The sequence below is a fragment of the Sus scrofa genome, chromosome 6 (assembly GCF_000003025.6).
Source record: "Sus scrofa isolate TJ Tabasco breed Duroc chromosome 6, Sscrofa11.1, whole genome shotgun sequence".
Classification (NCBI taxonomy): Eukaryota; Metazoa; Chordata; class Mammalia; order Artiodactyla; family Suidae; genus Sus; species Sus scrofa.
The window spans coordinates 42,521,954-42,549,182 of NC_010448.4; the positions used below are offsets into that span (position 1 = coordinate 42,521,954).

A 27,229-nucleotide genomic window follows, 5' to 3' on the forward strand; every position below is an offset into this window, starting at 1 on the left:
ACCATGGAGAAAAAGGGGGCAGAGTGGTTAGGGGGAAAAAAAATCACCCACAGACAGACCCACACACACAGGTAAATATTAAGTGAAAATAAAAACGATTAAAATTCCCTGATATTACTAGAAAAATATAAAATGTAAAAACTGAGGATGACCAAAGGTAAGGAGCAGATGGGAGCAGGGATGAGTGCAAATGAGGTCATTTTAGGAAAAGACAATTTCATTACAGATTTGTGGGGGTTTTTTTGTTTGTTTTTTGGGGGGTTTTTTTTGCCTAGCTTTCAGCATGTGGAAGTTCCTGGGGCCAGGGACTGAACCTGCACCACAGTGGTGACAATGCCAAGTCCTTAAGTGCTAAGCCAGAGAACTCACGGTTACAGGTTTCTAGAGCATCTGTAATACCCTGCTTTTTTTTTTTTTTTTTTTTTTTTTTTTTGTCTTTTCATGGTGGCACGTGCAACATATGGAGGTTCCCAGGCTAGGGGTCCAATCGGAACTACAGCTGCCAGCCTACACCACAGCCACAGCAACGGGGGATCTGAACCATGTCTGTGACCTACACCACAGCTCATGGCAATGCCAGATCCTTAACCCACTGATCAAGGCCAGGGATCGAACCTTCGTCCTCGTGGATACCAGTCAGATTCATTTCTGCTGAGCCATGACGGGAACTCCTGCTTCATTTTGTATTTAAAAAAAAATTACGCACCAAATATTCCAATAATCGTCAACATGAAATACCCTGAACTCACTGGAAATTCACGTCTCTCCCCGAGTGGGAAAGGGGAAAGCAGCTGCCCTCAGAACAGCAAGCGCACTTACGTCTTCGTGGCCGTATGTGCAGGCCAGGTGCAAAGGAGTGTTGCCGTTGTTGTCTTGCACTTGGGCGTTGGCTTTGTAGTGCAGCAGCAGCAGCTTCCGAAGGAGAGGGAGAAGAGGGGAAATGAATGCCAACAAGCCTGGCAGCGCAGGTGCACACTTCCTTGGGAGAGGGGCCTGGAGTCCCATGGGGTGGGGCGGGGGGAGCTGCTGGTCTCCATTTTCAACCTTATCTACTTACGCTATAAGGAAATTTACAGCAACCCCCACTGCAAATCACCTCTACTTGAATAATAATAATTAAAAAATGTAAAAATTTAAAAATAAATTTACATCAAGCCTATAATGGAAAATAACCTGAAAATACGTATTAGCTATAAAACCAAATCATTTTTCAGTACACTCGAAACTAACACTGTAAATCAATAATACTTCAATACTCGAATTTAAAATAATATATCTATGTATTTTTCTCTCTCTTTTCTTTTTTTTAGGGCCACACCCACAGCATATGGAGGTTCCCAGGTTAAGGGTCAAATTGGAGCTGTAGCTGTTGGCCTACACCACAGTAACAGCGATGCCAAATCCTTAACCCACTGAGCAAGGCCAGGGATCAAACCTGCAGCCTTGTGTGCTAGTCAGATTCATTTCCACTGAGCCACGACAGGAACTCTTAAGAAAAAATTTTTTTTGGCTACACCCATGTCATTAAGAAATTCCGGAGTTCCCGTCGTGGCACAGTGGTTAACGAATCCAACTAGGAACCATGAGGTTGCGGGTTCGGTCCCTGCCCTTGCTCAGTGGGTTAAGGATCCGGCGTTGCCGTGAGCTGTGGTGTAGGTTGCAGACGCGGCTCGGATCCCGCGTTGCTGTGGCTCTGGCGTAGGCCGGTGGCTACAGCTCTGATTCAACCCCTAGCCTGGGAATCTCCATATGCCGCGGGAGCAGCCCAAGAAATAGCAACAACAACAACAACAACAAAAAAAAGATAAAAGACAAAAAAAAAAAAAAAAAAAAAAAAGAAATTCCAAGGCCAGGGATCAAACCCATGCCACAGCTATGACAATGCCAGGTCCTTAACCACTAGGCCACCAGGGAACTCAAAAAGATTATTTTTGGGCGTGAGGTATACAGCAGCTTGATATGGGATCCTAGGTCCTAGACTAGGGGTTGAACCTGGGCCACAGCAGTGAAAGCACCAAATTCTAACCACTAGATCACCAGGAAACTCCTAGTAAAAAAAAAAAATAATAATAATAAAAAGCAAAAATAGATATATATAGATAGGTAGATCGATCATCACTCTCATCCTTCCCAATAAAAAGCTTAGAGATTTAAAAAGTCTATGGCAGAGTTCCTGTCGTGGCGCAGTGGTTAACGAATCCGACTAGGAATCATGAGGTTGCGGGTTCGATCCCTGCCCTTGCTCAGTGGGTTAAGGATCCGGCGTTGCCGTGAGCTGTGGTGTAGGTTGCAGACATGGCTCGGATCCCGAATTGCTGTGGCTCTGGCATAGGCCGGTGGCTACAGCTCCAATTCCACCCCTAGCCTGGGAACCTCCATATGCCGCAAGAGCAGCCCAAGAAATCGCAAAAAGACCAAAAAAAAAAAAAAGTCTATGGCCTTGAGTTCCTATCATGGCTCAGTGGAAACAAATCTGACTAGTATCTCTGAGGACTCAGGTTCGATCCCTGCTCTCACTCAGTAGGTTAAAGATCCGGCGTTGCCCTGAGCTATAGTGTTGGTTGCAGAGGCGGCTCGGATCTGGCGTTGCTGTGGCAGTGGCTGCAGTTATAGCTCTGAATCGACCCCTAGCCTGGGAACCTCTGTATGCTGCAGGTGTGCCCCCCATGCCCCCCCAAAATAAGTCTATGGCCTCGCCCTTCTTTCCCCTGATGACTGTGACGTTTCACATCTATACCTAAGAGTTTGTCCAGCAGACCCCGGGGGACAGAGACCCCAGCCCTCCATGGGCCCAGCAGAGCCAGCCTGGGGCAAGAGCAGCCGGCCCCGCGATGCCCAGGGCAGAGCCCAGCCCGGCCGAGCCCGACCGCTCACCGTCACGCTCTGGTAGCCCTTCTGACAGGCCAGGTGAAGCGGGCTGGAGCCGTGGTAGTCCGTGGCGTTCACCACTGCGCCCTTGGACACCAGAAAGTCGATGAGGGACGCCTGCCCTACGGAACACAAGCGACCAGACGGGGCGGATTCCAAACCCGCCACGTGAAGCCCCAGCGTCATTTTCCCCTCTCAGCCCCCAGCCGGGACATGCCGGCAGGTACTTTTCTGCTGGGTGGTCCTCGGAAGGACTCAGCTCCAGTCCACACCCCCCCTGCCCACTGCCAGCAACAGAAGGCAGGAGAAAAGAGCCTTAGAAGATTCTGTGGGGCGTCCATTCGCAGGGGAGAAGATTGTGCCACTGTGAAAAAATTACTGACACAGAGAAATGTGACATATGGCCAAGCGACAAACAGGGCTGGACCCAACAGTGTGACTCCCACACTATCATATCTGTACACACACACACACACACACACACACAAGCACGCTGAGATTTCAGTCATGAATCAAAACAGGTGATCTCTGGGAGACAGGTGGATGGTGGGTGACGCTACAGATGTTTGTGTTTCCTACCTGGAATGTGTACTTTTTTTTAAATGTGCATTTTGGGGAGTTCCCTTCATGGCTCAGCGGTTAACGAACCTGACTGGAATCCATGAGGATGCGGGTTCGACCCCTGGCCTCGATCAGTGGGTTAAGGATCCAGCATTGCTGTGAGCTGTGGTATATGTCACAGATGTGGCTTGGATCCCTTGTTGCTGTGGCTCTGGTGTAGGCCAGCCGCTGTAGCTCCAATTTGACCCCTAGCCTGGGAACCTCCATATGCCTCAGGTGAGGCCCTAAATAAATAAAATTTTAAAATGTGCACTTGGAAAGACAGTAAAGTTACATTTTTAAAGCAGAAATATAAAAACTTCAATTGCATTTTTTTTTTCTGGCCATACCCACAGCATATGGAAGGTCTGGGAACAGGGATGGAATCTGAGTTGCAGCTGCAATTTATACCACAGCTGCAGCAACACCAGATCCCTTAACCTATTGTGCCAGGCTGGGGATCGAACCAACACCTCCACAGAGCCAAGCCAGATCATTAACCCACTGCACCACAGCGGGAACTCCCTAAGAACCCCAATTCTGAGGCCATCCTCATAGTCTGGCTTCAAGCCTTCCATGGCTGGACCAGCAGCCCTGGGCAGTGTCAGGACATACACACTGGATACGGACTCTTCCAGCTCACAAGCAGCATGTGAAGGCCCCTGAGGGGTAGGCCCATGACAAGAGCCCTTCCGCACCCCAATGCCACCACCCCTGGCAGCCACCCTCTGCTGGGCCCCACCTCTGGCTCCATCCTTATGCCCCAGCAGCACAAAGGCAAGAGCACATACCACAGAGGGCAGCCACGTGGAGCGGTGTATGACCTCTGTCGTCTCTGGAGAAGGGCGTGACAACTGAGGGATCATTCAGCCTCCTAAAAGAGAAAGAAGAGACAGAAAAATACACCTTAGAAATGGGATACTCCAGGGTCCTGGGAGGAGCAGACAGATCTCCGCGTGGGACCCAAGCTGGGTCTCCCTACAGCGCCCCCAAGAGGATCAGCCCTGGCTTCCGCAGGGCCTCTCCCACAGCCCACCACTCGGGGCCTCAACACCCTGCAGAACAGCCTGAGAAAGACATGGGGAAGCCAAACAGGCTCTGGGAAGAACCTGATGTTCCTCCGATCCTAAAACCCTCTGCCTACCTACCCCTGGTAAAATGCCAAATATTTTTAAGACCTTTATTCTATCTGATTCTCTAGAGACAGGAGTTACTGTCTCTACTTTACAGCGAAGGAGGCAGAGTGTGGCAGGAATAAGCTCCTTATTTTTATTTTTATTTATTTTTTGTTTTTTTTGTCTTTTTTTTTTGTCCTTTTAGGGCCGCGCCCACGGCATATGGAGGTTCCCAGGCTAGGGGTCTAATCAGAGCTGTAGCCACCAGCCTACACCACAGCCACAGCAACTCGGGATCTGAGCCGCATCTGCGACCTACACCACAGCTCACGGCAACGCCGGATCCTTAACCCACTGAGTGAGGCCAGGGATTGAACCTGCAACCTCATGGTTCTTAGTCGATGGGAACTCCAAACTCCTTATTTTAAATGGCTCAGCCAGCAAGTGGGAAAGTTCTGCCCGGGGGGCCACCCGGGCTCCCACTTCCTGGCACGAAGCCAACACAGGACCCTCTTACCCGGAGACGAGTTTCTCGCAGTCATCACAGAAGCACAGAGGGTGGCACATCTTTTGGACGGCATCTTTGTCTTGGTCTTCCTGGCTCAGAAGTCTTTCCACTTCTTTCTGGTTACCTGATGCGATGTGCTAAAAAGTGCCGGCAGAGACACCGTTGCCATTAAGGAACTATTCACTCCCTTGCAGTGTGATTTTTTTTTTTTGTCTTTTTGCCATTTTTCTTGGGCTGCCCCTGTGGCACATGGAGGTTCCCAGGCTAGGGGTCAAATCGGAGCTGTAGCTGCCGGCCTACACCACAGCCACACCCACTGAGCGAGGCCAGGGATCGAACCCACAACCTTATGGTTCCTAGTCAGATTCGTTAACCACTAAGCCATGACGGGAACTCCAAGGTGTGAATTTTTTGAGTGTCCTTAGAGAATCACGTTTCTACGGACGGATGGGTGGAAATGATTTGCTCTCTGGGACTTGTTTCAAAATAATTTGGGCAGATGGGGAGAGGAGGGTGGGGGGAGAAATGAAACGAGACTGGGAGAAGGCAACATGGGGGTTCATCCCTTACGCTACTCTCCTTTATTTTTGGAAATGTTAGCGTTTTTCCATAACTAAAAAAACAAAACCAAAACAGGATGACAAAACCTCCAGAGCAGTAAGAGTGGGGTCGGGGATACATCCGGAACCTTGCTGTCGATTCTGACCCCTCATTAGGGAGGTCAAATCCTCTCACAGTCTACGAGAGCCTCTGCTTGCAGAAGAGGTGCAGTTCACATGAGACCCCACCCCGAAGCAGACCTGCAGGGAGCACAGAGTGGGGGTGCAGGCACATAGCTCTGGGTCCCAGGTAGCAGAGTGGGAACCCACTCTGGTCCCAGGTAGCTTTTTTTCTTTTCTTTTTTTTTTTTCCTTTTTACAGCCACACCTGAGACATATGGTGGCAGTTCCTGGGCTAGAGGTGGAATTGGAGCTGTAGCCGTTGGCCTATGCCACAGCCACAGCAACGCCAGATCCGAGCCCAGTCTTCGACCTGCACCATAGCTCATGGCAACGCTGGATCCTTAACCCACTGAGCAAGGTCAGGGATCGAACCCAAATCCTCATGGGTGCTAGTAGGGTTTGCTAACCGCTGAGCCACAGTGGGAACTTGGGAACTCCCCCCGGGTGGCCTTCCGATGACTGCCTCGAAGGGCATCTCGCCAGGCTTCCCGTGGTTGATCAGATGCAAGGAGGGAGCTGCCTGATGTGCCAGCCTCCCAGCCCAGCAAACTCACACAAACATCTGTCAGGTGGGCTCCTGGAGCCCAGAAGAGGCACCAGTTCCGACGGGGCTGTGGGTGAGGCCCCACCGAGCTGACTGTGAAGAACAAGTCGTGTTTCATGGAATGGATAAAGGAGCACAGCCTGGTCGAGGGTTCCACTCGCAGAGCACTAGGCCCGGGGTTGGGGCGGGGGGCTGTAAGACCTCAGCACTCCTACAACCCCCTCGAGCACAGACCACCCTGATGGAGTCTTTGGAGTCTGGAGGCACGGAAGGATGGAGAGCTCCCTGCATACCTGTGCCTGCCGGACCTCCGGTGTCTCACCTGAAAGAGGCAGTCAATGGGCGTTGATGTCATCTGAGACAGTAAGCTCATTCTCTGCTTAAGGAACAGTCTGTCGCCAAATCCCTCAGACTCCTGCAGGAAAAGCCGACAATCCATTTTATCACATATCACACACAAGCTGTCAGGGCAGATCCTTGGAAACAGATGACCCGGGGACAATCCTTGCCCTTTCCCGCAGAACAGGACGGGCGCTGCCTCTCCCAACCCTCCCCGAGCCACCCAGCACCCTCAGCAGGCTGGGCCAGGGGCTCCCCTCGATGCCTCTCCAGGAAGTGGAGCTCTGACCATGGTTTCCCAGTGGGGACCTGTGTGTGTGTGTGTGTGTGTGTGTGTGTGTGCGCGTGTGTGTGCGCGTAATGAGGCATGCACACACCACCATCCTCCAGATGGAAGCCTCAGTTGTCCTGGCCTCCTCCTCCTCTCAAATGTCCATCCTTCTGCCTGCAGAGCCCTGGCCCCTGTGTTTGATCTGGGCTCACAAACAGGGGAACCATTTGACAGGCTGGGCTATACTTCCCAGTGTCAGCCAACAGGAGAGAGAAGGGTCCTGCTTTTTTTTTCCCTTTTTGGCCACCCAAAGGCATATGGAGCTCCCAGGCCAGTGATCAGATCCGAGCCACAGGTGCAACCTACGCCACAGCTGCAGCAATGCTGGATCCTTAACCCACTGCGCTGGGCCGGGGATTGAACCTGTGTCCCAGCGCTCCAGAGAAGCTGCCAATCCTACTGTACCACAGCAGGAACTCCATGGTCCTGCTTTTTTAACAAACTTATTAAAACATCAAGTAAATGGCCACTGGTCCAAAGTCCAATAAAATATTGAGTCCACCCCAAAGCAGAAACTCACATCGTCATAGTGCAGGTAAGTTTTTTTTGTCTTTTTAGGGCCCCACGCATAGCATATGGAATCTGCCTGGGGCCAGGCTACGGGTCAAATAGGAGTTACAGCTGCTGGCCTACACCACAGCCACAGCAACACGGGATCCGAGTCACATCTCCGACCCACACTACAACTCACAACAATGCCAGATCCTTGACCCACAGAGTGAGGCCAGGGATCGAACCCGCATCCTCATGGACACCAGTCAGATTTGTTTCCACTGCGCCACAACAGGAACTCCCAGTGATTTTTTATTTTAATACAAAAAAATCCAAAAATATATCCTTACTTTATGAAATAATTTCTAGCCAGACACTTCAATGCTCACTTGACCACCTGCAACTAAACTGATGACAAATTGATTTCCTCGAAAAGAATCTTGGAGGTGGACAGAATTGTTTACAGCCAGCTGCAGCCAGAAGAACTCACCAAAACCCTGACCAAATTATGGAACCAAGTCTCTTTATGGCTCCCTAAGTCCTGATTTAGAAGCCCAGTTAAAGACAGAGCTGGCAGCACACTGGGGGTCCACCGTCAAGCAGGGCCCCTCACACCAGCTGCCCCCACGGGGTTGTCCTGGCCAACAAACGCCAACCTCTCAGCAATAAGGTCACCGCGCTCCCCGTTAGCACAGGCACTAAGGCTCTAACAACCTTTTTTCTTCAGTGATTTACAGCTGCGATGCTTCGAGTCAGAGAAACATCAAAGACCTTACGGTTCAGGTGCATCTGGGCTCTTTTCTCCTCTTGGGGGTGACAGTTTGAAGGGCAGTGATAAAAAGAGGCAGACCTTCTAGGCCTGACTCTTCGGAGAAGAATGAGCTACCAGGACAAATAGCCCATTGGCTAGGATCAATCTGGGAAAAGGGTAAATACTGTTTATTGGAAGCCAGAAAGACCAGGAAGCCTGCGAAGCTGGAGCCGAGGGGGCAGGGATGCTTTTCAGTTGCTCCCCCGTCCTCTGTCCACAGAGGTAAAGAGAGTCATCCCAGGAAGGGTTATCTACAAAAAGCTAAAGGTAATTCATTAATGAATTAAAGAATATTTACGGTCATTCCTGCCGTGGCACAACGGGACTAGGAGGAGTCTCTGCAATGCTGGGACTCAGGTTCAATCCCTGGCCTGGTGCAGTGGGTTAGGGAGCTGGCAGTGCCACAGCTGCAGCATATGTCACAACCGTGGCTCGGATCTGATCCCTGGCCTAGGAACTCCATAGGTGGCAGGGTGAGCCAAAAAAAAAAAAAAAAAAAAGAATGTTTGTGGTCATCTCAAGTACGTCTCAAGTATAATGTATGTCTTGGGGAGAAAATTTCTGTGAAACTATATTATACGAAGAGTCGACAATAAAATATAATTTGATGTCCTAACGCTTAGTCCTGAACGCTCTTCAGGAACCTCACCTGCCACGTGGAGATTCAAATAAGAACACTGGAGTTCCCACCGTGGCTCAGCAGTAAACGAACGTGACTAGCATCCATGAGGACACAGGTTCAATCCCTGGCCTCGCTCAGTAGGTTAAGGACCCAGCATTGCCGTGAACTGTGGTGTAGGTTGCATATGTGGCTTGGATCCCACATTGCTGTGGCTGTGGTGTAGGCTGGCAGCTCCAGCTTCGATTGGACCCCTAGCCTGGGAACCTCCATATGCTGTAGGTGCAGCCCTAAAACGACAGACAGAGAGACGGACAGAAAAAGCACTTGCAAAGAGCCCATTTGCTTCCCACCAGGCAAAGGTGAGCTCCCCAGCATCATCCCCAGTGCAGACAGGAAAATGGACAGAGGCTCAGAGAGACAAATAGACGTGTCCAAGAGCTGGACTCAAACCAACACCAGCACAAGAGGGGCCACCTCTCGCAGGCTCCCCCAGTCCCACCTGGAATACTTTCTGAAGGAGAAGCAGGTGTCAGAAGCTGACGGGTAGTGCTTGGTCAACCAGTCTCCTTCCTCTCTGGCCCAAGGTGTGGCCTTACAGCCCACAGGCCACGGAGAGGAAGCAAGCAGGCTGGGCACGGTACAGGCTGGGGGCGCAAGGGGACGGGAGCGCCTACTTCCAGGTGACCAGGGGCAGCCCCTGCCCTGTCAGGGAGCATCAGGCCAGCCCTCTGCAGGCTAGTGGGTCCAGGAGGGGAGACCAATCAGAGGGAAGGAACTGGAAGGGCAGGGCCATGACGGAAAAACCTCTCCGGGAACCAGGGGAAAACAACCTATGTTCCGAGAACCCCACAGAAGACAATTCAAACTGAGAAATCTTACTGCCCAGCGATGGCAGTGAGCAGCATTTCTCACTCTGCAGAGGCACTCATGCGCACGCCTGTGCATTCTAGAGCAGTAACAGTATCTCCCTAAATTAGAAAAAACTTTCCAAGAGAGAAAGTTTGACACATCTGAGATAAGATGGATAGCCTCTAATTTCATCCATATCTGTATGGGCAATCAAATTGACCCTGGACAAGAGCAGAAATTTTTTTTTTTTTTTTTTGCCTCTTCTAGAGCAACACCTGCAGCACGTGGAGGTTCCCAGACTAGGGTTTTACTCGGAGCTGTAGCTGCCGGCCAACGCCACAGCAACGCCGGATCGTTAACCCACTGAGAAAAGCCAGGGATCAAACCCGCAAAATCATGGTTCCTAGTCAGATTCGTTAACCACTGAGCCACGATGGGAACTCCAAGAGCAGAAATTAATTCTTCATCAAGCACCATGATACCATCAGGCTATGTGCCAACAAGCACAGCATAATCTCAAATTTTGGTTAAAAATACAGAAGTTCCTGTCATTGCACAGCAGAAATCTGGCGTGGCTGTGGCTGTGGTGTAGGCCGGCAGCTACAGCTCTGAATAGACCCCTAGCCCGGGAACCTCCATATGCCGCAGGTGCGGCCCTAAAAAGCAAAAAACAAACAAAAAAAACCCATGATTTTTTGAAGTTCCCTAGTAGCTTAGCAGGTTAAGGATCCAGAATTGTCACTGTTGTGGTGTGGGGTTGAGCCACGGCCTGGGAACTTTTGCAATTACAATTTTAAAATCATTGCAGAAAAAAGATATATACCAACATGTTAACACAAGTCTCAACTAGTATGTTTATGGGAGGCTTTTGCTGCATTCATGGCAATTTTATATATTTCAAATATTTGTAAGCAAACTTGTTAGTCTTCTAATCAGAAAAAAAAAAAAAAAAAAAACTATTCCCTTCAGGGGAAAAAAAGTGTTATTAACCACAGTATCATTTCAAGTATGTAAAGTATACACGGCCAGGAAACAGACTGGAAAATACAGAAGCATGCTAACAATGAAAGAATTCAAAGACCTGCTTGTACCTGAAATGCCCTGTCTGGAAAGGCCTAGATTCTTTTCCAGGTGTTTCCACCAATTTTTTTTTTTTTTAAATTATTATTCTTGGGAGAAAATTAAGATCAAGTGAATGCTCTATCCTCAGGACTCCTGGGTGGTTGGTTTGTTTTTTCTGTGGCACATGGATATGCCCGGGCCAGGGATTGAACCCAAGCCACAGCAGGGACAACACCAGATCCTTAACCCACTGTGCTACCAGAGAACTCCAGGACTCCTGGTTTTTACTACGGACATCTTTTTGCTCGATTGATTTTGGCTTTGCAATTTTGACACACTTTGCTGGTTGGTATGCAGTGAAATAAGCTGGCAGCGCACGCTTGGTTTAAGAGTCTCACAGTTCTCGTGGGACTAAGATCACCTCCGCCAGCCAAAGCTCACCCACCAAGCAGGAAAACTGGAGTAGGGCCCCTCAGTCCAAACACTGCAGACAGTAAGAATCTCACCCATGGAGATCCCTTCGTGGCACAGCGGAAACGAATCTGACTAGAAACCATGAGGCTGTGGGTTCGATCCCTGGCCTCGCTCAGTGGGTTAAAGATCCGGCGTTGCCATGAGCTGTGGTGTAGGTCGCAGACGCGGCTCAGATCCCACGTTGCTGTGGCTCTGGTGTAGGCCAGCGGCTGCAGCTCCGATTCAACCCCTAGCCTGAGAACCTCCATGTGCCACGGCAGCGGCCCAAGAAATGGAAAAAAGACAAAAAAAAAAAAAAAAAAAGAATCTCACCCCTTACCCATCACAGGAAGGACCTCCAAACTCCCCTCTTCCAGGATCCCCCTGCCACATGCTCTTGAGGATGAGGAGGGTTAATGAAGCAGGAGATGAATAACGTGAGCACCCAGGATAACCCGCCAAGTCTCACAACCCACTGGGTGCTCAGTGTTCCGTCTGCCGGGTAGGCTTTTTTTTTAATTTATTTTTTATTAGGGTAGAATTGATTGACAATGTTGTGTCAATTTCTGCTGTACAGTCATACACACACACACACATATGTATATATATATTTTTTTTTTTTTTTCTTCTCATATTCCATCATGGTCTATCCCAAGAAACTGAATATAGTTCCCTGGGCTATAGAGTAGGATGCTGGGTGGTTTTGAAGCGGCTGAGACCCTGTTCTCCTGGGAGAGCATCTGTGAGCCCCCCTCCCCAACACCACCCTCAGAAGCCCGTCACACGCGAGAGGGAGACAAGAAGAAAGGGCAGGGCAGGAGGGAGAGCTCACCGGTGGCTTAACGGAGAGGCTGCCCTGCCGAATATATTCGATTGCAGCCTCAATGGAGGTCAGGCAGTATCCCAGCTCATCCTTGGCTGAGCTGCTGAATCGGAAGTTTTTGATATAACTCAAATTTGCCATCCTAATAAAAGGAAGGAAGATGCTTTAGTGTCATAGACCCAATCAACACCTGGGCAGAAACAAGGCTATTGGCTCAGTCATGAAGACAGTTAGCTCAGGGGAGCTAGGGCGGCTTCCCCTGGGGTCTCTACTTAGATTGGGCGCAACTGGGAAAACAAAGCAAGGGGCTTGTGACTTTCCTGGTAGGCTAGCTTTTAGAAAGCTGATGATTACATAATGAACCTGGGTTCCTGTGGGAGAAGGCTCTGCAGCCAGACAGAACTGGAGTCGGCTTCCCACTCGGCCAGACGAGCCACATGTTCCAGAATGAGACACTCGAGGTCTCTGGGCCTGTCTGCCCATCTGCAGATGGAATGACAGCCTCCCCCCGACCCCCTTGCAGAATGAAGGCAGGGCAGGTCCCTGGCTCACAAGGGCCACTCAGTTTCCTAGAGTGACACTAAACCCACCATCGTACGGTGCTGCCATTGTAAAAAAACAAAACAAAACAGTTTAACAAAAAATATTACCAATTAGGGATCTCTGTTTTCACAAGCAAATATAAAAGGACGGACAGGAGATCATCAGCACACATGGTCTCCAAGTTAACTGCAAGGGAGGGAGAAACACACGTTCAAAGCCATCCTGGACTCAAAAGGACCGACAAGCCTATCAGCTCCCCACCACCATCCGACCCACAAAACCACAATCTGGGAAGATGACACATCAGGGGGAAATTCAATCGCACAGTTTCCTTTCTAGTGTCCCAAAGCGATGTCAGATTCCGGGGAAATGTAGGCCTAGAGTCCTCAGAACGTGGGCGGAAGAAAGCAAGCTCCAGGCAGATCATCCCCTCGCCACTTCCCGGGACAGATAAAGAGCCTGGGGAAGCTGGTGACGATGGAAACAACTCGAAAGTGTGCCAGAGTCACTGCCAAAAGTCTGCTCACTCCTGGGGTCACTTCCGTTTTATACACCACAAAGTCTGATGCTAATGTGTGGCTAGACTCGATTTTTTTTTGCCTTTTTTTTTTTTTTTGGGCTGCACCCTCAGCATATTTTTAGGGTTCCCAGGCTAGGGGTCCAATTGGAGCTGTAGCTGCCAGCCTACACCACTGCCACAGCAACATGGGACCCGAGCTGCATTTGCAACCTACACCACAGCTCACAGCAACGCCGGATCCTTAACCCACTGAGTGAGGTCAGGAATCGAACCTGAGCCCTCATGGGTACCAGACAGGTTTGTTACCACTGAGCCACAACAGGCCCTCCCCGATTTTTTTTTTTTTTAATTGTAATTTTGTTTCAGTGATCCATTCACACATTTAAAATGTTCAACAGGGAGTTCCCACTGTGGCTCAGCGGTTAATAAATCTGACCAGCATCCATGAGGACACAGGTTCAATCCCTAGCCTTGCTCAGGGGGTTAAGGATCTAGTGTGGCTGTGGCTGTGGCGTAGGTTGGCCGCTACAGCTCGGATTCGACCCCTAGCCTAGGAACTTATGCTGCCCTAAGAAGCAAAAAAGAAAAGAAAAGAAAATGTTCAACAAAACAAAAGAGCACGCCAGGCATGTCCCTCCCACCCAGGCCACCCAGACTTGCTCCCCAGAGGCCACTGCTGCTTGCTTCCCACATATCTTTCCAGAGACAGTCTGGGAAGTCTGTCCGCAGGGTATCATAGATACGCTTTCATTCCACATGCTCTCGGAGTTCCTGTCGTGGCTCAGTGGTTAACAAATCCGACTAGGAACCATGAGGTTGCAGGTTCGATCCCTGGCCTCGCTCAGTGGGTTAAGGATCTGGCATTGCCGTGAGCTGTGCTGTAGGTCGCAGACGCAGCTCAGATCCTGCGTTGCTATGGCTGTGGTGTAGCCTGGGAACCTCCATATGCTCTGGGTGCGGCCCTAGAAAAGACAAAAAACAAAAAAACATTCCACATGCTCTGGAGATCATCCCCTAACTGCACACACTCATTTGCCTCCTCGTTACTTTTATTCTGAGCTTGTTTTGTTTTACTTTTTCTAACGAAACATTTTAAATATATACCAAATTAGAGCGTTCCCATGGTGGCTCAGCAGGTTAAGCACACGACTAGTATCTGTCCACTGGGATAAGGGTTCAATCCCTGGCCTCGTTCAATGGGTGAAGGATCCGGCATGGCTGAGAGCTGTGGCACAGCTCACAGCTGCAGCTCTGATCCCATGTTGCTGTGGCCGTGGTGTAGGGCAGGAGCTGCAGCTCTGATTTGTCCCCCAGCCTGGGCACTTCCATATACTGCAGGTGCTGCCATCAAAAGAGAAAGATTTTTGGAATTCCCGTCATAGCTCAGCAGAAATGAATGTGACTAGAATCCACGAGGACGCGGGTTCGATCCCTGGCCTCGCTCAGTGGGTTAAGTACCCAGCGGTACTGTGAGCTGTGGTGTGGGCCGGCAGCTGTAGCTACCACTGGACCCCTAGCCTGGGAACCTCCATATGCCATGGGTGCAGCCCTAAAAAGGCAAAAAAAAAAAATTTTTTTTTCTTTAAACTAGAGAGAACCTAACAAATGGCTGAACTCTCACATTCCCATCACTAGCTCGGCTTGGTTTGGAGGCCACTGCTTCTCCGTCAGCATTTTCTTACCTCGAAAGTACCTAACCTACTCCACTCCCACCCCCATCCCTAGGCACCCCCTCCTCAGAACAGACTCCAGGGTGCTCGCATGGAGAAGCTCTGCCACCACCAGCCCATCCCCTTGACCCTGTCCGATGGCCCTGCTCCTTGACAGCTGTTTGCCTCCGACCATATGCAGCAGGCCCGCCACCAGCGCCCTGCCCGAGCACACACCTCTCTGGCTGGGAGACTGGGTGATCAGCTGCACCACCTTCCGCAAACAAGCCAGCTTCTGCTGTGGAGAGCTGCATCTGTTCAGCTGAGCCAGTTCCCTCTTTGCACGAGGGATGTTGAAGCTGCAAAACAATTTGGAAGGGGACCAACTTAAGACCCTGGTGTGAGAGCACTCCCTTCTTGGATCTAACAACTTGTTTCAGATTTACATTTCTTTTCTTTTGGTCTTTTTGGGGCTGCACCCTTGGCATATGGAGGTTTCCAGGCTAGGGGTCCAATCAGAGCTGTAGCCGCCAGCTTATGCCAGAGCAACAGCAACACCAGATTTGAGCCATGTCTGTGACCTACATCACGGCTCAGGGCAACGACGGATCCTTAACCCACTGAGCTAGGCCAGGGGTCGAACCTGCAACCTCATGGATACTAGTCAGGTTCGCTAACCACTGAGCCATGATGGGAACTCCCAGATTCACACCTCTTACAGCAAACCATAAGTAATGCAAAACAGAAAGAGAAACTCAAAAGTAATCAGATTCAAGTCAGTGACAAAGCACAACAACTTTCAGGGTCCCAATCAGGCTGCCAAGTGATAGAGCTGCACCAGAGAATTAGGAAAAACAAAACAAAACAAAAAACAATCCTTAGCCCCAGAGTGAAAGAGGTCAGTGGTTTTGGGGGGAGGGCAGAGGAAATATAGATATAAATAGTTTGGAAACTCTTGTTTCATTAGAAATTTAATTCAAAAAAAGGTGCCCCTCACTGCCACAATTTGTAGTGTAGGCGGCAGATGCGGCTCAGATCTGGAGTTGCCATGGCTGAGGTGTAGGCCACAGCTATAGCTCCAATTCAACCTCTGGCCTGGGAAACTTCCATATGCTGCAGGTGCAGCCCTAAAAAGACAAAAGGGGAAAAAAAAAAAAAAAAAAAAAAAAGGAGGTGGCCCAAAGGTCGTGGGGGCATTGCTCAGACAGGCAGGTGAGGAGAGTTGTCTGCCAGCAAGGCCCACTTGGGCGAGTGGCATGCCCTCCCAGGGACCATCTGTGAAAAACCCCAACCCCCCGGCTTCCACCCACTGGCATGCTGGCAGACAGGGGCTGGAATGTGACAGCCCTTTATCTCTGGTCACAAATAACTGCCCTGCTCCTCTGTATGAACCACATCACATCAGTGCCGCCACTCCTGCCGGGGCCCCTTCTTCCAAGGGGCACGGTGCCCCAGCCCAAGGACACTGTTCCTGCAGTGCGCGGCCTTACCTGAACTCAGGTTTCACACCGATGTCTTTCTGCTGAAGATCTTGAAGGCTTCTCGTGATTTTGTTAAAGGCAGCATCCTGAGAACAGATTTTTAACGGAGCTGCAAATCTCCTAAAAGGCTTAGAACAGGGCTGCCCTCCTGCATGACGGTGACTGGGAACTTACCTCGCTGGCCTCCATGGTGCCCACGTATTTAAAGACGAGGTCGTAGATATCGTGCTGGACGTACATCTGTGAAATCAGCGGGCCCAGGTTCAAGGTGTGGGGGCAGGGGGAGGGGAACAAGGGAGCCCCCCGCTACCCCCACCCCACCTTCTCCTGCCCTCCCTGCCCTGGCCCCTGACCTCCACGGCCTGCTTCATCAGGTTCATCTGGGCCTCCTGCTTGGCGAGCACTTTCTGGAGGACAAGAAAGGTATGGTTACGGAGCATGGGCTGGCACAGGGGCAAGCTGCAAATTTTTTTTCTTTTTTTTTTTTTTGCTTTTTAGGGCTGCACCCTCAGCATATGGAAGTTCCCAGGCTAGGGGTCGAATCGGAGCTGCAGTTGCCGGCCTATACCAGAGCCACAGCAACGTGGGATCCAAACCACATCTGTGACCTACACCACAGTTCATGGCAACGCCGGATCCTTAACCCACTGAGCGAGGCCAGGGATGGAACCCGCAACCTCATGGTTCCTAGTTGGATTCGTTTCCGCTGCGCCATGACGGGAACTCCTGCGACTCTTTCATTTGAATGCCGTGCTGCTTACCAGGTGGGAGTCCCTCAACAGCTGCTGGAGGCATTTGGTATAAAGAGCATTCACGGAGTCCTGTGCAACACAGAGCAGAGAGAGGTTGCCTTTGTAATCCGAGGCCGTGACACAAAAGCCAGGAGTGTAACACATCCTGGAGCCAGGAGAACATTTCACAAAATGTGTCCCCTGGGTGCCAAGCTCCACGTCCTGATTCAAGCTTATCAAATCAGGAAGGCGATTTTTTTTTTCAACTTTTTTTTTTCTTTTTATGGCCGCACCTGCAGCATATGGAGGGTCCCAGGCTAGGGATCCAATCAGAGCTGCAGCTGCCGGCCTACACCACAGCCATGTCAATGCTAGATCCGCGCTGTATCTGCAACCGATGCCACAGCTCACGGCAACACCGAACCCTTAACCCACTAAGCAAGGCCAGGGATCGAACCCACTTCCTCACAAACACTATGTCAGCTTCTTAACCTGCTGAGCCACAACAGAAACTCAACTTTTTTCAGGTAAATAGTCATTAAGAGAAGGGACAAATTCCCCTTAGGGTTAACATAGATGATAACCATATTCACTGTTATATTTCTCTGTGGTTTTCAAGTTTTCAACTGTGGTTTGTACTACTTCTCTCTCTCTCTTTTTTTTTTTTTTTTTGGCTGCACCTGCAGCAAGCAGAAGTTCCCAGGCTGGGGATCAAACCCATGCCACAGCAGGGATAATGCCAGATCCTCAACCCACTGAGCCACCAGGGGACTCCAAGAAATACTTTTATAATAGGAAGGAAGAAACATTCAAATAAAACGTCCAACGGTGGAGGCAGCAAAGCTACCAGGTGAACCGAGAGGGTTCCCCTTGCTCTGAACCAGCCTGAGACAGGGCGCGCCTCGCCAAGCCCGACGTGACTACTGACTATGTGGTGACGGAGGCTCTTCCTTTCACACTCTCTGAACGTTCGCTGGAAAGAGGCAATGTTCCGGTCGAATCTCTCCGCGTGCCTTCCCAAAAACTCTCTCACGTCTTCGATGGTTTTCAGCGAAAAGGGATCTGAGGATGTTGAAGGCTCTTCTGAAAAAGAGACAGAGGGTCAGGCTGGCTGAAGCCTTCCCGGTTTCCCAAGAGGGCAAGTCCCACAATCCTTTGCTCTGCTCCTCCGGGGTTTCAGGCTCCATCTTCTATGGGAGAAGGATAAACTTATTTCAAGAAATCACCCAAGAGCAGCCTCGTGACAGGACAGCTGGGGGTCCAGAGAGCCTGGTCCTCCTGAAGCCCATTCCTGGGACAAAACCTGAAGTATCTGGGACCATGAGCACGACCTGCGAGGCTCTGGTGAAGAAGCCCTGATTCCTGACAATAAGCGCCTCAAACAGCTCTTATTTGGCACATGACTCCTTATCTCAGTTTCCCGGAGCACCAAAGAATTATTATCCATTAAAAAGAGGTGCAACAGGAGTTCCCTTCATGGTGCAGTGGTTAACAGATCCAACTAGGAACCATAAGGTTGTGGGTTCGATCCCTGACCTTGCTCAGTGAGTTAAGGATCCGGCTGTTGCCATGAGCTGTGGTGTAGGTTGCAGACACAGCTCGGATCCTGCATTGCTGTTGCTGTGGTGAAGGCCGGTGGCTCTAGCTCCGATTAGACCCCTAGCCTGGGAATCTCCATATGCTGCAGGAGTGGCCCTAGAAAAAGGCAAAAAGATTAAAAAAAATACAAATAAAAAAATAAAAAGAGGTGCAACAGTGGGGCCAGGTGGTAATAATGCTCAAAGAGGTCGTCCTAGAGCCTAGACCCAGAGACAATGCCAGGGCTGCTACTTTGCACAATGCCAGGGGGTGATGCTCGCACGGAGGTCTATGTGTGCAGCATCTAACATGTGCAACCACACAGAGCAGCTATATCCCATCTCCTTGGCTCAAGATGACTTTTTTTTTTTTTTGAACAGCTGCTCCTGCAGCATATGGAAGTTCCCAGGCTAGGGGTTGAATCAGAGCTGCAGCTATGCCACAGCCACAGCCACACCAGATCCAAGCTGCATCTGCAAACTATGCCACAGCTCATGGCATCACCGGATGCTTAACCCACTGGGTGAGGCCAGGGATCAAACCCACATCCTCAGAGAGATGATGTCGGGTTCGTAACCTGCTGAGCCACAAGAGGAACTCCTCGAGATGACTTTTTGATTAAGTTCTAGGAAGAATGATTGTAAACAGTCACACAGGTTTCTAGGAGGCTCTAGAATATCTGATGGGATGTTTATAAGAGCTGTGTCAGGGGGAAGTGCAACAAGCACATCCCTCTGAATCAGGAGAGAGGGGTTTTCTCCCAGCCTACCTGAACTCTCTCTCTTTTCCAAGGGATGGGCTATGCACAATATGCTGAAACTCTCTTCTTTTTCATTGTAGAAAGTTTCTTCAAAGAGAATGGGCACGGAGAGAAGACACGCGAAACCAGTTCCTAGTTTAATCCGGTTTCCTTGGATAAAGACATCCTGGAACAAGAGAGCCATCACTGCATCAGCAGCCGGTGTGACCACCAACCTCTGAGCCTGGCCCCGATCCGGCACTGCACCCCACCCGCCCGTCTCTGCTCCAGGGTGGGTGTGCTGGGACACCAACACCCTTCCGTCTTGCTTTCTGGTGCTGAAATGTTTTCTTTCCCCTGTTCCCCCTGTCACTGTGGCGGCACAGGACCCTGATCCTTTTGGTATATGGCAACAGAAAAGCACAAAGCTGTTCCTTAGAGTAGAAGAAAGCTGGTACCTCTGGGAAAGGAAAAAGCAAGAAGGCTCGTCTCCCTGAATAAGAGCCCAGAATGACCCTGGGGCCCCTCGGTGCCGCAGGGCAGAGGGGCTGAAGGATGCGTGCTGCAGCCGCTCCACAGCGCATCACTCCAGCCATGGCCGGGGTGCCCGGGAAGACCAGCCACAATAAGCCTGGTGCCTCTGTTCTCTTGGCAGATTTGGGTACCATGAAGAGAACAGGTAAACCAATGAGTGATGGGCACCTGCAGTGAGCAGATCCCTGGAAAGAAAAGAGGAACATGCGTGGGAACCACAGGGCTGCAGACCGCCCCCCACCAAGCTGGCATACTGGAACCCCCCACGCCATCCCTCCTCAGGCCTGATAGGGCTCACAAGCCCCAGGTGCAGCAGCAACATGGGTGGAGAAGGGCAGCGTGGCCCCCGCCCCTGACCATGGGTAGGCTGGGGACCACAGTCAGTCCTGACGAGGGATGGAACCCCTCCCTCTCAGAACCTATCTGCTTCCACTTAAAAAGGAAGAAAATGCCTACCCCGAAGTTAACATCAGCAATGAGACAGGCTGACATCATGTGGCCCCTGACACGATGCACTGGGAGAGATAAAGAACCCTTCCGGGGCGTTCCCACCCAAAATGCACAACGGTGATCTAATCACAGAAACACCAGAGAAACCCACATTGAGGAAGAGGCTATAGAGCAAGAGCAAAAGGGCAATGTCATGGAAGAGGCAGACTGAGGAGCTGTTCCAGACGAAGGGACAGTGAAAGGACTAACAACTGAATACACGGCACGATCCTGGACATGGGCCTCCATCTAAAAAGACAGATTTTTTTTTTTGGTTGTTGCTGTTGTTATAAAAGGCTAGGACAACGAGCGGAATTTGCATAAGGACAGTGTGTTGGAGAAGAGTATTCTATCGGCATTACGTTTTCTGAGTGTAATCACTACACTGGGGTTATGCAGGAAATATAGACATTGTTTGGAAGTAAAGGGACATGGTGTCTGCAACTTCCACTTTTTGGAAAAGGTTCAGAAAAAGTAATAGTAATGATAATGTGTGCGTCTGTGTGTGTCTGTGTGTGTGTCCGGGTGTGTGCGTGTGTGTATGGATAGACAGAGCTGGGGTGGGGAGATGGGGAGATAAAATAAATACGGCACATCTGGGGAAAGAGTACCTGAGGGTTCTCTGTACTTTACTGAAATGTGCTGTAGGTTTGAGAGGATTGGACAATAAAATGTTCTTTAAAAATGAAAAATTCATCCCTGATGTCCAGCTTGTGGCCAAGAAACTGCAAACAGACTTTCAACGGCACCAGGATGAACAGCTTGCTCTGACGGGGTCTCTCTGAAGAGGTATCCTGCCAACTCCCCGACTCCCTGCAAAAGCCCCCCAGGCTGAGGGAGCGGTGCCCAGCCTCCCCGGGCCCCAGCCAGGACCCTGCTGACCACTGCCACCGCCTCCTTCCTCAAAGGCAGCAGGGCTGCTGCGGTATTGAAGCCATCATGTGACACGGATGGACGTGAAAGGCTGAGAAGCAGGATTCGCACCGCTCCCGCACTGCCAACACCCAGTGAGGGGCCCTGGTGGACCCACGAGAAAGGAATGGAATACCTTTCCGTTTAAGGTCTGAAAGTGTTCTTCCACCGGAATCAAAACGTAGGACTCAAACTGACAAGTAGACTGGATGCTGCTCGCCAGGCTTCCCTTGCAGGGTACTAAGACCTGTGGGGGAAAACCAATTAGGGTGAACACAAAAGAGGTGCGTCACCTACACCTTCTGCAGAAAGGGATGCTCCCAGAGACACTGCAGCTGGCATGACCCTGGGGACCAGCTGGCAGAGAGGATGCCTGGCTGGAGTCACTGGCTTTAGTGTCCGCGGTTGATGTGTTGTTGCTGTGATGGAAGCGGGGGCTCCCCACCCAGCGGAAGGAGGTACCACAGTCTCGTCCATCTGGGACCTAAGAATGGTGGGCTCACTCCCACACCACTGGGCCCCCTGTTCCAAATCCCATCCCACCCCACCCCCATCCCCACCCCCCACCCCCACCCCCGACCGGCCACCCTAGGTGCCCCCTCTGTCCTCAGTAGGCTCAGCAATGATTCCAGATGAAGAAAGCACAGTTTGGAAAGTACAGAAAAGGAACTACAAAATGACAGGTCATTTCACGACCTGAATGATAAACATGGCATGAACATGGTTTCCTTCCCATCTTTTTTCTATGCTTTTTTTTTTTTTTTTTTTTTGCTTTTTAGGGACGCACCCACAGCATATGGAGGTTCCCAGGCTAGGGGTTGAATCAGAGCTGCAGCCGCTGGCCTACGCCAGAGCCACAGCAATGCCAGATCCAAGCCGCGCCTGCAACGTACACCACAGCTCACGGCAACACTGGATCCTTAACCCACTGAGCGAGGCCAGGGATCAAACCCGCAACCTCAAGGTTCCTGGTAAGATTTGTTTCTGCTGTGCCACAACGGGAAGTCTTCTATGCTTTTTTAACCCAAATTGTGATCATAGTTTGTAATACCAGCCACAGAAACAGAGTTTCCTGTCCCAGGCTGCCACCTCCACCAGAGATGTCTCAGGGTGCCAGACCTGTCTATGGGGCAGGCTCGACCTGAAATGTGAATTTGGGTCTCATGGTGGTCACCAGCTGCTCTGCTTAATGCATCGTGGCTCAGTGGTTAATGAATCCGACTAGGAACCATAAGGATGCAGGTTTGATCCCTGGCCTCGCTCAGTGGGTAAGGATCCGGCATTGCCATGAGCTGTGGTGTAGGTTACAGATGAGGCTCGGATCCCACATTGCTGTGGCTGTGGCGTAGGCCAGCGGCTATAGCTCCGATTCGACCCCTAGCCTGGGAACCTCCATATGCCGCAGGAGTGGCCAAAGAAATGGCAAAAAGACAAACAAACAAACAAACAAACAAACAAAAACTGGCCAGGCTGCGCAGGACAACGCTCCTTCCACAGCTGACCTTGGGCTGAAGAGTTGGCCTCGCTGAGTCTCAAGTCCACTGAACGAGGCTCAGGGCTGCCCAGGGTGGGCCCCAAGCAGCTCCCCATGGATCTCAGAGAAGCTGGATTCACGAGCCTAAGGCACCCCTGGGAACTCAGGATGACACAGCCTAAGAAGCGTCTCCCCTTTATCCCTAGAAGGTGACCAAGATGCTGAAGTTCTTACTCAAAATTCTGCTTTTGCTAAAGTCAGCTCAAGTGGGATTTCCCTACTTGCAGCAGGAAAAACACCTAGTGGGTGACAGGAGCCCATGCTAAGTGCTGGTAACACAGTGGTGAGCAAGACAGACAGATCCCCCAAGGGATTTAAGAGAACTAACAGCATTGCACAGCATGGCATTTTAAAAGCAAGAGGGGGAGTTCCTGTCGTGGCTCAGTGGAAAGGAATCTGACTAGCATCCATGAGGATGCAGGTATGATCCCTGGTCTCAGTGGGTTAAGGATCTGGCATTGCCGTGAGCTATGTATGGTGTAGGTTGCAGATGCGACTTGGATCCCCCGTTACTGTGGCTGTTACTACGGCTGGCAGCTGTAGCTCTGATTTGACCCCTAGCCTGAGAAACTCCATATGCCACGGAGGTTAAAAAAAAAAAAAAAAGTCAAAAAAAAAAAAGAGAGAGAGAGAGAGAAAGTTACATAGGATAACACACTCTTATCTAGACAATATTTTGTTTTTTGGCTGCACTCATAGCATGCAGAAGTTCCCAGGCCAGGGATCAAACCCATGCCACAGTAGGCACCTGAGCTGTAGCAACGACAATGCCAGATCCTTAACCCACTGCACCAAGGGAGAGGTCCTACTCAATACATATTTTTTAAATACTGTAGAACAGGAGTTCCCGTCGTGGCTCAGTGGTTAACGAATCCGACTAGGAACCATGGGGTTGCAGGTTCGATCTCTGGCCTTGCTCAGTGGGTTGGGGATCCGGCTGTTGCCGTGAGCTGTGGTGTAGGTTGTAGGTGAGGCTCGGATCCCTCGTTGCTGTGGCTCTGGCGTAGGCCGGTGGCTGCGGCTCCAATTAGACCCCTAGCCTGGGAATCTCCATATGCCGCAGGAGTGGCCCTAGAAAAGGCAAAAAGACAGAAAAAAAAAAAAACAAAACTGTAAAACAATGATGGGAGAGAAATATTTTCCAAATTAGGTCAGGCTTTCCCAGTCAACATGATGGCTTGGCATCCTAACCTTTTATCCTGTGATACTTCCCACAGCCATCATCAGTGACTATAGACTCAGAGTGCAACCATCTCTCCCACTAGAATTTCAGCTCCGTGAGGGTAAAGACAGGTTTGCATATTCATATTGTGGTTGAACCCCCAGCACCAATCGCAGTGCCTTGCATAGAGCAGCATTTAATAACTACTGTGAAATGAATGCATGACAGTGAATGCCTTTAACAACCTTTATGGGATTTTTATTCTCTTCTTTGGGAAGCAGCTGTATTCTCTAATATTTTTACATAATGAACTTTATGGCATTGCTGTGATTGTGATGCAGGCTGGTGACTACAGCTCCGATTCGACCCCTAGCCTGGGAACCTCCACAGGCCGGGGTTCGGCCCTAAAAAAAAAAAAAAAATCATCATGATGATTAAAACCAGAAGGGACTCGAAAAAGTTCAGGTTTCTGAAGGCAGAGGCGGGGACTGGGCACAGGGAAAGTGGGTTCCAGGTCTGCAGAGAAACCTGAGCTGAACACACTTGGCCTTTGGTTCAAATCCTCAGTCAGGGGACACCCCAAGGGAGGCTGCATCCCTCGGCCAGAGAAGCAGGAACACAAGCATGAGAAGAAAAGAAGGCCGCACACACAAAGAGGAGGCCCTGCTGCAGACGGGTGGCACAGAGGTGCCCCACTTGCCGAACCCCACAGTGTGCAGGCAGGACCCACACCTGATGAGAGCCAGAAAGACCTGCGGTGCGGGGCCTGCCTCCCTCTAGGCGGCAGTGGACCAGGCTAAGGGCTCTCTCTTCTCTCACTCCTGTGACCGGGCTGCCCCTGTAGGCTTTTGAGGTTGCAGCCTCTTTGCTATAAAAGTTCTCTCAGCTTTTTCCCTTTAGGAAATGCCTTGGAAGGTGGCCAGCTCCTGTCTCCACATGTTCCCCTCTTCTGTGGGAGCAAGCACCCACCTCACAGGTGAGGACTTTCAAGGCCCTGAGGAGGAACTCAATTTCTGCCCTCGTGGAGACCTCCTGGTCGACAGAGAAACAAAAGAAACAGGAGTTCCCGTCGTGGCGCAGTGGTTAACGAATCCGACTAGGAACCATGAGGTTGAGGGTTCGGTCCCTGCCCTTGCTCAGTGGGTTAACGATCCGGCGTTGCCGTGAGCTGTGGTGTAGGTTGCAGACGCGGCTCGGATCCTGCGTTGCTGTGGTGTAGGCTGGAGGCTACAGCTCCGATTGGACCCCTAGCCTGGGAACCTCCATATGCCGTGGGAACAGCCCAAGAAATAGCAAAAAAAAAAAAAAAGAAAAAAAAAAGAAACAGAGGTGAATACCATGAGACCCTTGACAACTGGGGCTGAGAGTTAAAGAAAGGACCACACCCTGGGCGGGTGCAATCCCAAGAGGCTGCCTGGAGGAAGCAGCCCTGGGCTCCTTCTCTGCTCGTTAATTTACCCAGCATTCTTTGGGGCTTGCTGCACAGAGCAGGTCTGTACCTGATTCCCTCTAAACTAAACTGAAGTCTACCACATTTCTGCCTTGTCAGCCCTGCTTGGTCCACGCCTAGTGGAGAAGGACAACCCTCGGGATGGATGTACTTACGATGCCATGGGCTTGGGCCACCTTGTTGCACAAGTCAGGACGCCACTTTTGAAGAGCCAGATAGAAAGGATTTTTCAGGAGGTCTTCATCATACAGAGCCATATGGACTTCAGATGGGGCGAAGCGAGTCTCCTGGGATAAGAGAGGAAAAAGCAATAAATGACTACTTTCGGGTGGATATAATACATTAAAGTCCTGATCTGGCAATTTCTTTTCTTTTTTTCTTTTTTTTTGTCTTTTCATCTTTTCTAGGGCTGCACCCGTGGCATATGGAGGTTCCCAGGCTAGGGGTCAAATCGGAGCTGTAGCCGCCGGCCTACACCACAGTCACAGCCACCTGGGATTCGAGCCACGTCTGCGACCTGCACCATAGCTCATGGCAACGCTGGATCCTTAACCCACTGAGTGAGGCCAGGGATCGAACCCGTAACTCCATGGTTCCTAGTCGGGACTTTTAACCACTGTGCCACAATGGGAACTCCCTGATCTGGCAATTTCTAAAAAAGCAGCCCTGACGTGTATTATGCTACACTATAGATCTACCTATCAGGAAAGATCAAAGATAACTTACCAATTCCAAGATGACTTTTTTTACTGGTTAAATGTACAAATTACTTTCAGAAAATCTTGAACTCCAAGTCACTGCGCAAGTACAAATGGCTACTTTTGGAACATCCTACATCCAAAATTATGACATTTTAAAGACATGCAGGAGTTCTTTGGTGGCTCAGTGGGTTAAGGATCTGGCAGTGTCACCGCTGTGACTCAGGTCACTGCTGCGGTGTGGGTTTGATCCCTGGCCCCAGAACTTCCATGTGACACAGGGCACGGCCAAAACAAAACAAAACATATGCGTGTTTTTAGTGAAATACTTTAAGTATACAGAAAAGTTAAGTAGGACTGCTCTAATGAAGTTTAACATCATTTCCTTATGTTCCATAAATTACCTTATCATTCGTGTCTTCTGATCACTTTTCTTTTTTTTTTTCCTTTTTTTTTTTTTTTTTGCTTTTTAGGGCTGCATTCATGGCATATGGAGGTGCCCAGGCTAGGGGTCAAATCAGAGCTACAGCTGCCAGCCTACACCACAGCCACAGCAACACGGGATCTGAGCCGTGTCTGCAACCTACACCACAGCTCATGGCAATGTTGGATCCTTAACCCACAGAGCAAGGTCAGGGATTGAACCTGCATCCTCATGGATATTAGTCAGAGCTGTTAATCACTGAGTCATGAAGGGAACTCCTTGACCACTTTTCTAATGGGCTATTGGCCTTTTTCTTACAACAAGTAGTTCTTTAAATAACTGGGTACTAAAAGATGTTGCAGATATTTTTTCTCCCAATCTGTGACGTGCCTCTTGATTTCACCAAATGAGTATTTTCGGAAATGAGTGTTTGATTTTAGTGCGGTTGAAATTGTCAGTCTTTCCCTTGCTGGTCAGTGCTTTTTGGATCTAAGGAAATCCTACTATTTTGGCATGCCAGCCCCCCTTTTTTGTCTTTTTAGGGCCACACCTGCACATATGAAGTTCCCAGGCTAGGGGTCTAATGAGAGCTACAGCTGCTGGCCTACACCACAGCCACAGCAATGCCAGATCCGAGCCACCTCTG

General features: G+C 50.3%; 1 protein-coding gene across 4 annotated transcripts in view; it reads right to left on the reverse strand.

The window, feature by feature from the left end:
• Positions 1-27,229, reverse strand: part of ANKRD27 (ankyrin repeat domain 27) — a 58,760-nt gene that overhangs the window by 20,787 nt on the left and 10,744 nt on the right. For 3 of the 4 annotated variants that reach the window (XM_021094271.1, XM_013988549.2, XM_013988550.2), the window contains exons 2-17: positions 25,617-25,748; positions 21,452-21,562; positions 19,411-19,567; positions 17,992-18,146; positions 17,094-17,153; positions 16,686-16,739; positions 16,507-16,572; positions 16,342-16,418; positions 15,089-15,210; positions 12,790-12,868; positions 12,149-12,281; positions 6,680-6,772; positions 5,101-5,228; positions 4,260-4,342; positions 2,875-2,990; positions 820-912 (exon numbers count right to left, since the gene is read on the reverse strand). In XM_021094271.1, the coding sequence (XP_020949930.1) occupies positions 820-912; positions 2,875-2,990; positions 4,260-4,342; positions 5,101-5,228; positions 6,680-6,772; positions 12,149-12,281; positions 12,790-12,868; positions 15,089-15,210; positions 16,342-16,418; positions 16,507-16,572; positions 16,686-16,739; positions 17,094-17,153; positions 17,992-18,146; positions 19,411-19,567; positions 21,452-21,562; positions 25,617-25,718 (1,629 nt within the window). In that variant the 5' untranslated portion in view covers positions 25,719-25,748. The remainder of the gene's footprint in view (positions 1-819; positions 913-2,874; positions 2,991-4,259; positions 4,343-5,100; positions 5,229-6,679; positions 6,773-12,148; positions 12,282-12,789; positions 12,869-15,088; positions 15,211-16,341; positions 16,419-16,506; positions 16,573-16,685; positions 16,740-17,093; positions 17,154-17,991; positions 18,147-19,410; positions 19,568-21,451; positions 21,563-25,616; positions 25,749-27,229) is intronic. The other variant, XM_021094270.1, reaches the window with a different exon arrangement.